Source organism: Teleopsis dalmanni, chromosome 2, assembly GCF_002237135.1.
Source record: "Teleopsis dalmanni isolate 2A chromosome 2, ASM223713v2, whole genome shotgun sequence".
NCBI classification, from domain to species: domain Eukaryota; kingdom Metazoa; phylum Arthropoda; class Insecta; order Diptera; family Diopsidae; genus Teleopsis; species Teleopsis dalmanni.
The window spans coordinates 82,823,561-82,834,643 of record NC_051847.1 but is presented as its reverse complement, the minus strand read 5'-3'; the positions used below and the strand labels follow the sequence as shown (position 1 = coordinate 82,834,643).

General features: G+C 29.0%; 2 protein-coding genes across 2 annotated transcripts in view; one reads left to right on the top strand and one right to left on the bottom strand.

Moving 5' to 3' along the window:
- The window catches only part of LOC119674935 (probable cytochrome P450 4aa1), a 1,981-nt gene extending 563 nt beyond the window's left edge, over positions 1-1,418 (top strand). The window contains exons 2-4 of the mRNA XM_038086093.1: positions 6-290; positions 390-456; positions 527-1,418. Coding sequence (XP_037942021.1) covers positions 6-290; positions 390-456; positions 527-1,418 — 1,244 coding nt within the window. The remainder of the gene's footprint in view (positions 1-5; positions 291-389; positions 457-526) is intronic.
- Positions 1,419-3,755: 2,337 nt separating this feature from the next.
- On the bottom strand, positions 3,756-8,650 carry LOC119685449 (myosin light chain kinase, smooth muscle-like). Its single transcript, XM_038099727.1, has 7 exons — positions 8,359-8,650; positions 8,070-8,296; positions 7,640-7,928; positions 7,232-7,573; positions 6,893-7,172; positions 4,307-5,189; positions 3,756-4,226 (listed from the first exon to the last, which is right to left on the bottom strand). The coding sequence occupies exons 1-7, from the start codon at positions 8,517-8,519 to the stop codon at positions 3,970-3,972; spliced, it is 2,439 nt and encodes an 812-aa protein (XP_037955655.1). The 5' UTR covers positions 8,520-8,650; the 3' UTR covers positions 3,756-3,969.
- Between the last annotated feature and the right edge of the window lie 2,433 nt (positions 8,651-11,083).

Genomic DNA, 11,083 nt, shown 5'->3' with positions numbered 1-11,083 from the left:
GCCAGATGATTTACAGATAGTACTGTCCTCCAAGAAACACACAAATAAATCTTTTTTCTACAAGCTAATGCATAACTTTTTGGGTAATGGACTAATTACCAGTAGTGGAGATAAATGGCATGCTCATCGCAAACTGATCCAACCAATGTTCCATCTGCACATTTTAGAAAAATTTATAGGTACATTTGCAGATGCGTCACAGGTTTTATGTGAGACTTTAGACATCACCGATTGTAATGAAATTAATATAGCAAAATTTGTTAACAATTGTGTAATGGATATATTAAATGGTAAATATAATAAATAAAAAGTAATTATATATAGCAATTAACAAAAATTTCATGAAAATATTTGATCTGTATATGATCTATTTTCCAAAACATTTGCAGAAGCCGTTCTTGGTGTACCAGTTAAAAAGAAGGGTTTAGTAGATATGGAACAGTCACCGTTTAGACAGTAAGTACACGAAATTGCTATTTTAATATCTTTTTAAAACCCTTATTAATATTTTTCGTTTATTTTGTAGAGGTAAAGTGGTGATACCACAGCGTTTTGTGCAACCTTGGTTGTTATTGGACAGCATTTATCACATGACCAAACTTGCCTCAGAAGAACTTGATCAGAAGCAACGACTAAATGATTTTACACGTCAAATGATTAAACGTCGTAGAGAAATGTTTTTAAAGGACAACAATACAAACAATAACAACAACAACAGTAACGAGCGTAAATGCCTTCTTGATTATATGATTGAAATCGCTGATACTAATCCTGATTTTACTGAAGAAGATATCGTAAACGAAGCCTGTACATTTATGCTGGCCGGTCAAGATAGTGTTGGAGCAGCAGTAGCATTTACTATATTTCTGCTTGCCCAAAACCCTGATTGCCAACAAAAATGCTGTGAAGAAATTGATCAAATATTTGCTGATGATAACAAACGATCACCAACTATGAGTGACTTACGTGAAATGCGTTATTTAGAAATGTGCATTAAAGAAGCACTAAGATTGTATCCAAGTGTTCCCCTAATAGCTCGCAAACTGGGAGAAGAAGTACGTCTGGGAAAATATACATTACCAGCTGGTAGTAATATTTTTATATGTCCTTATGCTACACATCGTTTACCGCACTTTTATCCGGATCCAGAAAAATTTGATCCAACAAGATTTGCCCCAGAAAACAATGAAAATAGGCATCCATACGCCTTCATACCTTTTAGCGCTGGCCCTCGTTATTGTATTGGCAATCGATTTGCAATTATGGAAATGAAGACAGTTGTCTCCCGGTTATTGCGTAGCTATCAGATATTTCCAGTTCCGGGAAAAACAACATTTGAAGCTACATTTCGTATTACATTACGTGCATCGGGTGGATTATGGGTTAAATTGAAACCACGAGAAAGACCAATTAAGTGAATTTGTCGTAAATTAAGTTGTAGATCTTTAAGTAAATTTAGTTATGTCGAAACCTTTAGGAATTAAGTTATTTATATGCCTTTAATATTATTAAAATTTTTATGGGTTACAAAACTAGATGTGAAAGCATCTATATAATATGGAAATTATACAAGAATTTGGGTTAATGAGAAAACTAAAAAGAACCATTCGAAGGTTAAATGTTATAATTCGAAGGGATTATATCGTACAAATTTAAAATTTGTTATTCAAGGTATTTTAACTGTTTCTAATTTCCAAAATAAAATTATACCAATTAAATTTATGAGGTCTATTAATGTATTGAAGATATATTTAGTATGTGGTAAAAACCCGATATGGATATATTAAAACAAGAATATAGAAAGAAACACCTATAAATGTTTACCATATAGCAAGCACAATACCTTATCTTGTTACGTTCCGACAGAAATGTTTTGAAATGTAAAACGATGGACTTATGCCATTTGGATTGTTAAAAGTAGTTAAAACTGAACAGGTTTCCTGCGATGAGGTATTGTAATATTTTAGGACTTGAAATGTAATTGAAAAGAGTTGGAGACATCACAGCTTTTGGAAACCTTAGCTGTGAGATATTTATTACTAATTTTAGAGTGTGTAAATGAAAATGTGTTGAAACAGTGAGATCAAGAAAGATGGCAAAATAAAAGACACATCTTAGGCTCTTAAATCGTCAGCTGCAAAACAAAGATGTGTCTAAAACAGTCTAGCGATGACATTTTCCTGATCATCTATTCTATTAGTGCAAGTGAAGACATACATTATATTGCCGATTGCAGCATATAAACGTTATCACCGTTAATACCAACGATATCCTCTGGCAGTCAAAAAAAACCCAATAGAAATCCAAAGCATTCACTTGAATAGACGATAAAAAGCAATGCAAACTTCAAAACCAAACGCTTTATGTTGATGATCAAGCTTTTTTTTTAATGATTCTAAGACCAATAAGTATTGAACCTAACGAATCAGAACACAAAGAACTGAGGAAAGGTTACATCGAAAACCGTTTAGATAGTCAAATTTCAATAACATAGCTTTTTGAAAACTAAACTTTAAGATCAAACAGATCTTACTGATGTTATTGCATAATATATGCTTTGAGAGCAATATCTCTGTGTTGATAAATGTTTTGTTGAAAAACGTAGAGACAACCTATCAAAAAGGTAGACGAAGTGCGTAACGAGATTGTTGTTAATAATTTGAGCATTTATTCAGTTCCACTACTTTTCGTAAGTATAAAAAATTAACACCGCTCTAAAATTTTTAACAGAAAGATTGTTCGTGACACTAACATATAGCAGTGGAATATTACTATAGTTTTAAAGTTATAGATTTTTAATTTAACTTTCTACAGGGTTTGATTAAGATATTGAAGGTATCTGCAAGTATAACATACATAAAAACAGGTCCCTATTGAGTTGTATGGTGACTGCCTAACAACATTATGGTATTAACATTTCGTTTTAAACAGTTAAGAATGGCATAAGAAAGAGATGGTACCTTTGCCAAACTTCCATGTTTACACAGAAATCATCTTGTATCTGGCTATTCTGTAGCACTCGTTTTTTGAACTCGTCGATGTTGATTTTATAATCCTGAGATTTATATTTGAAGACATCTAGTACTTCTTTGAGTTTTCTGTAGATATGTTACATAAAGTCATTGCACTCTTCAAATATAATATGAACCATGTTTATAAGATCAACAGTTGAACGGTTTCAACATAAACCGTAATAGTGTTTTTCAAGAAATCTGAATCACATGAAAGTTTATTTTGTCAAGTCTGCAATGTAGGTATGTCCTATTTTTGGTATTATTGGTATTATCAACATACTCTCGATAAGATTTCAAACAATTTGCCCATTCTCCCGATACTTTTTAGACCCGGAATTGAGTCTGCGCCTCTATTCCGATTAATGGGAGTTTTCAAAAGATATCGAGTCGATACAGATCCTTAATAAATTTGTTGGTGTCAGACGACATAGGTCCGTAAACGTTATATAGGTAGGGGTTAAAAAATTTTCCAACTTATCTGAACTATACACATAAACTGTAAATAGTTAAGGAAAACGTTTTAATGTTTATGTTTTACTTTTTTATTGTTTTTTTTTGTATATAAATTAAAAATAATTTTTTATAAAGTGAAAACATATTTTAGCTGCATGATATAGAAATAAGCAGTTCGTTTAGCTACGTTAAACTATTAACTATGCAATAGTTAAATAATTTTTTTTTTATTTTTTGAACATTTTTCGATTTTGCAACATTTTATATAAATATAATTCAATTAATTTACGTGTATATAAATATATAAATAAACATTAAATTTATGTAATAATGCTTAATATGTATATATATATGTGTAATATTCATTCGAGTTTTCGTTTTATTGTGGGTTATTGAATGAGTAAAATGCTTATTAAATACAAATTAAATATAAAAACAAGAACAAACAGAGACGCTTAAAATAAAAATCTTAACAAAATTTTTAACATTTAAAAAACATAATTTATGATTTTTTGAAGGTAAGTATGTGCCTAGTGCTGTGCTGCGCGGACGTTATGCCATTTCTATTTTCTAATCTTTCTGGAGAGTTTCTACGTATCGAACTAGAAATAGTTTGCTGTTGTGAAAGACGTTCTGTAGCCTCTCTAACCCGGGGACTTAACCGGATTGACGCATTTGCGCGCGTTGGTAATGGTGAGTTTGGCATGGAAATAGACTGTGCTGGCTCGGATTTTTGAATAAGTTGTGGTGTGCCATTTGCTAAAAAAAAACAATCGTATAAAATTATAATTCATATTCTTTCAAGAAATGCAAAATAAATTATTAAAAAAATATAATACTTTTATTATTGCAGGCAAAACGATTCAAAACATTTTTATTCTTTGCTAAATCCATGCAATCTTTGCTCTTGTAACTTCTGTTAATGCTAGCGGCGTGACTCACTGTTAAACTATTATTTGCAGGACAGCTAAATTTGGTTTTTAACATAGAAACCTTTCCAGAAGTTTCTAGTACGGCTTTCGGTTGTTTGACTTTTTCTCGTATTACACTATTTTCAAGAGACTTTTTGCGCATTTTTATTGTGTTTGTAAAGTCGGAACGCATTATCGGTTCCTTCGTTGTTGTAGTTACTGTTGTACCAGTCGTTAATTCCCCTGAGGAAGCGAACTGTATTTCTACTTGCTGTTCACGATTTTCATTGATTCCGATATCATGTTTATATTGTTTTCCTGTAATAAGCATCTTATCTTTTATTCCTTCGCTACTGATTATCGCATCAGAATGCTTGACAATAAGTTCTAGCTTCGATTTAAGTACATCATGTGGTACAGCAATTGACAATACTATGCTTTCGTCTCTTACTGTTTCTGAACCATCGCGTTCAGAGTCTTTGGTCGCGTGTATACAGTGACATGGACCACCACTGCATGTGGAGCATTCGCTATAACCGGAATCACTGCGTTCACTGCAATAAGATTTGTCACGCACTTTCAATGATTGCTGCATTCTGCGTTGCGCATCCAGAGTTGGTAACTCTATACTGAAATCGTCATCCTCCTCATGCAACGAACTCATTTGTACAGGTAAATTTGGATTGAAAATAGATGTACCCGACACTGAGGGTCTGGGACTGGTGGGTAAGGAATTGGAAACAGCGGAATTACGGCGTGAAGCAGATAATGTAGCCATGCGGCCTAAAGCTCTAATTGCGTTGCCAGTTTTCTAAAGCACATTAATCAAGCATTTTAAAGCAATTTAATTATTTAAAATTAAAACTAAAAAATTTAAATTTAAATAAATGCGAATATAAAATTTATAAATATAAATGTAAAAATAAAACAAAACAAATTAAAATTAAAATAAAAAACACTGTATATGTAGTGTATATACATATATTATTAATATATATATACTATACAATTATATATATATATACTAAAATTTGTTATTTAAAATATACATTATTAATAATTTAATAAAATTTGTATGTAGTTATAGTTCAATAAAATTTTTTTTTTAAATAAATATTAAAAATTTTAAAAATTATATATATATTTATATTTATTAATTATTATTAATTTATGTTGAATCACAACATCCCTATAAAATATTACTATGTTATAAGTAAAATAGTAAAATAAAAAAAAATTTAATTTAACAAGAATAATAAGTATTACCAACACAGAAATCCTTACATGTTTAAAAGTAAACATGTCTAAAACTAGAAAGTAATAGATAAATAGAACTCTCCATGAAAGAAATAATAATAATATCAGTGATCAAACTAATTTGATTAAAAAAGTAATACAAATTTACTATATAACACTATATGACATATAATATCGTGCTAATTTAGGCAAATGATTGGATAATTAATATATTATGTATATGCCTACCCATAAAATAGCTCTATCATCCAGACATTAAGAACAAAAAGTCCGATATAGACTGAAAACTATAATATATAATATATCATACATATATTATATGTATATTATATTATATTATATATTATAATATACATATATAAAAACTGTTAAAGCTATAACAAGAAAAACTATATTGAGCGAGTAAAGTTGTACTAGAGCAATCAGGAAGAATATTTGATAGGGACTGAAAATTGAATAAATTGATACAATTAAAATTGGTTAAAAGTTACTGTTTACATATGTCCCACAGCACATATAACTGATTTATTCATCTATTATATTAAAATAGTAAATTTTATACGGGTAGGTACGAGAGTCAGATTTATTTTCTCCATTTTCTTTACTTTACATTACTTTATATCAGTATCCTATTCCACTATAACCAAAACTTTGGTTGCCCAAGTCTGCTCCTTGCCTGTTGGAGCTCCCGGAACTGGCAACGCCTCACAACAAGCTACAACAATCATAACGGTTTTAGTGTAATCGATTTCAATTGGTTCGGTTTACGTTTAAAGTAAATTTGTGAAAAGTTTATATACAATTATGTTATCAAATACTTGATTCTTATTAGAGTCAATACTCAGAAAACCAAACCTTATATTGGTATTGTTAACTTATTAAGCAACCAATGAATGTTTAAACATAGAATTGGGTAGGATTACATTCTTCAAATATTATATAGTTGAGTTAAGAATATTTTTATTGTATTTCGTACTTATTAAAAAATGATTATTAAACTCTTTTTTATAGATGTATATTATCTATATAATATCAATATTATCTTTATCTATATCTGTATATTATTATTAAATTAATACTGCTGTACAATTTATATAATGGGCATTAAAACTAAATACAATATCATATAACAAGTTAAAATACCAAAACAAAAAAATACAGATACTTAAGAGGGGCAAATTTCAGATCTATTAATCAAATGCAGACATGCAAGAAGTAAAATTTAATAATAAAAAACATCCATTTCACAATACTTACTTGCCACTTGCGTCTTATAATAAATTTCTTTAGTTTGTCAGTACAAATTTTATTGTTACTCAGATTTTCATCATGTCCTTGAGTTAACCATTTTGATTTCAAACACTCCTTAGCAGTAAGTCGTCGCTCTTTACGATGTATTAGTAAACTACCTATAAAATCTTTAGCTTCTTGTGATATACAATCAAACGCTTCGTCATCGAAATCATAATCAGCGCGTGTAATGTTGGCAAATGTTTCGACATCAGAATCACCCATAAAAGGTGAGAGCCCTGATAAACTATACCAAAGAAAACAAATTTATACACAAAATATAAAAATAATATATTGAACACATACAGTACATAGCAAATAACGCCAACACTCCACATGTCCGATTGAAAGCCGATTGGTTCATAACTTATAATTTCTGGTGGTATGAATTCTGGGGTGCCAAATAATACACGCACCGGCAAAGTGTCATTTAAACGTTGGGCTAAGCCGAAATCAATTATTTTTATTTGATGACTTGTACGCGTATGGCACATAATATTTTCTGGTTTCAAGTCCAAATGTACAATGGATTGGCTGTGCATATAATCCACACCCTCACAAATTTGTCGCAAAAATAATATACAATCTAATTCAGTCAATGTGAAATCGTCTGCTACAACACGTTCGAAAAGCTCACCACCAGTTATACTATAATAAAAGTAAAAAATATATATATTTATGTATATTTAATTATATTGTACTGTATATACTCACTATTCCATCACCATAACTAATTCTCTTGCGCTTTCAAACGATGCAGCCAATTGCAAGAGCTTTGGATGTTTGAGAGAATTCATTATGGAAATTTCTTCTTTCACTTTCTCACGATCTCGGGATTTAATGCATTTAATAATTTTAGCGGCAAGCACCTGGTGTGGTTCCTCTTTCTCTTGTACTTTATAAACTATACCAAAGCGCCCTTTTCCCAATTCTTCGAGTATTTCAAAACGATTTTTAAAATCACCTCCAGACTTAACGCAGATAGGCCGATTGAAATCTGTTTCTGTAAATTCAAACATAAAATATATTAATACTTTGAAATATTTTTTACGCAATTTACAGTTAATGTCTATAAGTAATATAGTTGTTCTCATTAAAGAAAATATTACTATACATATTTATAAATTTTAAGTTTTTGAATTACCTTCCACTGACAAGTCTTCTGCCGCTAATTCAACACGATCACTTGGTAAACTCGGTTCACTGCGGCCATACAGATTCTCTGCGCGCACTCGAAACCTATAAGCTGTTTGCGGTTTCAGGTTTTTAACAGTGTACGCTAGAGAGTCGACAACTGTTGCTACTTCTTGCCAATCAGTTTCTGTCGCTGAATTGCTTTCAAGTCCAGCCGACAGTTGTTGCATCTCAATGCTGTGTATACATAATAATAAAATAAATAATAATATTTAAATTTGAGTGTTATATTAATTTACATAAATCCTGTTATCATGCAACCACCATCATATGGTGGACCACACCAAGCAACTGCAATACGATCGGGTCCAGACGAAATACTAGGCTTGCCACTTGGCGGATCAGGTTTTGAGTACACCGCTACAGATGCTGCAGCCATGTCTGTGCCTAGCTCATTCATAACTTCGACTGTATATTTACCACTATCATCGGCTACTATATCTGTTATATAAATTGTTGAACTGTTCTCGGTCGATATGATCGTTATATGCTCATTCTCCGTTATTGGACGGCACTGTTGGAGTTCAAATTTAAATGATTTTAGTACAAAAATAGAATATAAACTAAAAATGAAAAGCATTTGCAAATAACAAAAACCTTAAATATATTTATTCAATTATTTTCTATTTAGTACATTGATTTTGCGGTTTTTAATTATGAATTTAAACTCGGTCTGTAACTGCAGATACTTTTGAATACATCTAAGGAGGTGCGGGAACGCATGTAAATGTACGTCAATACCGCAAACAGTTCGTGACATTTCATCATTGTTACACTATTTTGATCGCGTCAATGAGTTCATACGTATCTAGATAAATTTATTTTTATAATGTACTTATAAGTACATTTTCGAAATTTTTATAAAAAATTTATTAAAAATTTAAAGCAAATATTTACGAAGCTAAAATTCGTAAAAATATATTTATTATAAAATGTTTCTGATTTGAACAGAAAATTTCCTTTAATATTTGTGAATACTTGGACTTTAAGAAATAAATTCATTAAATTATAAATCAAAAATAGTTTTCCACTTATAATTAACATAATATAAAAATATAATATAATAATATAATAAGAATTTATAATAATATCCAAGTCCATAGCCAGAAATTTACTTCAAAGAGTCTTTCAAAAAATTTCAATAATTTAAATCAATTTCTTGCTTCTTCGGTCTTGCTGCATTAATAATGAATAGATATACGTATAAATATAATCCCTGGATTCATTACACGGGAAGATGAGAGAGCTTTGAGACGCTATAGGGTATGTGTCTTAGTATAAATATATTCAAATAATCTCAATGAATTTTTAAAATGTAAGATGAACTCTATATTTCGATATTAATTCTAAAAAACTAGAACTGATAAAAAACACCCCGATTTGCTAATAAATATTCTTGAAAAACTATTTTAAATATTTCAATCTGTCAATCAATGCCAGTAATATCGATGATAAAACTATCACCTGAATTTCAATTTTTAATATCCATGTGTTCAATTAATATGTAAATGACGGTTCTGTATTGATACAAAAAATTGACAGTAAATGCCATACAGAAATTCTCCAAATTCCGAACTCTGCTGTTCTAATCAAGGTGAGAGTGTCTTTAGAATTATAATAAAAATCTACTTATATTCCCTTTTGAAATAATAAATATTATATCTTCTTTTTAATTGCATTTTGAATAAATGTTTTATTTTTATTTTAAATCAATTTGTATTAAATCAATTCAATTGGTAGGTACCCTGCTTATATAAATTATATACTTATATTTTTATCGAAACCAATAGGTTATGTCATTGTAATAATCCTAGAACAGTTTCTAAAAATATCAAACATTATTAAATTAGATGTAGTAACGAGGCAAATATTTTATTTAAATTAATAACTTACGGCACTGGATACTAGTTTTTTTGAAAAATCGGTTGTAAACAGAAAAATAATATAAATCTTTTATCAATAAGTATATAACATAAAGTGTGATAAATATTAAAACATATAATTTATTTATTGGGATACCAATAAAAAAATAATGTAAAACAAATATAAACAAAGAAATTTGCTAAACTGTAATTAAACATAGTATTGTAAAAAAAACATACTAAGTTCTACCTAAGATAGAAAGGAGATTGCCACAACAAAATTAATTAAATAAATCATAAATAATAAAAATACATATGAATACTTGCTACAGTATTTAACACCTCTAGAAAAATCTTCATCATTTATGAAAAATAAAAATTAATAATAAACAAATTTAATATATATAAATATGAATTTGTATATAAAACTAATATATACAGATATATTAAATATATATACATATAAACCTAATTAAGAACTGAATAGAGTAGACGTAGAACTCAGATGACATTTATAATCGACCATAAAATACTCTATAATAAGGTTCAATCCTCCATATTAATTTTCTAATTAATCTTAATTTAAATACAAAATTAAACTAAAATTAAAAATTTTAATTTTAATTTAAAACCTCTGTACTTCGAAAACGTATAAAATATAATATTAAAAAATATTTTATTTATTTTAAAAATATGGTAAAAAAAATTTGTATTAATTTTTTTTTATTAATAGACAAATAACCACGGGCGAAGATTAAATTAAATGAACCTCAACGATATATTACTGTTATGTGTTACAATTACCGCTCATAGCGTAAAATTTAAAACCTAATATAGAAAATTAATTTTGTTTAATGACATGAAACCAATAAACAATTTTTATACATTTTCATTGATAATAAATGAAAATTTTGACGCCAAATTGTGACGCAATGATTTGTTTTTACAAAATAAATTTTCATATTTTTATTATGCAAAGTTCCCTTAAAAGGTATGCAAATATTTGACGGCGGATAATTCGTTAACTAATAAGGCAACGACTAGAATATAAAACTGTATTGTGTATATATCATTATGTATAGTCACAAATTTGAATAAATAT

What these genes read in the sequence shown, in the direction of transcription:
- LOC119685449 (XM_038099727.1), bottom strand. Translation starts at nt 8,519, where the DNA reads ATGAATGAGCTAGGCACAGACATGGCTGCAGCATCTGTAGCGGTGTAC. An exon ending in GGCGTTATTTGCTATGTACT is followed by an intron (nt 7,173 to 7,231) that starts GTATGTGTTCAA and finishes TCTTTGGTATAG; the next exon opens with TTTATCAGGGCTCTCACCTT. An exon ending in TTTTGCCTGCAATAATAAAA is followed by an intron (nt 4,227 to 4,306) that starts GTATTATATTTT and finishes GTTTTTTTTTAG; the next exon opens with CAAATGGCACACCACAACTT.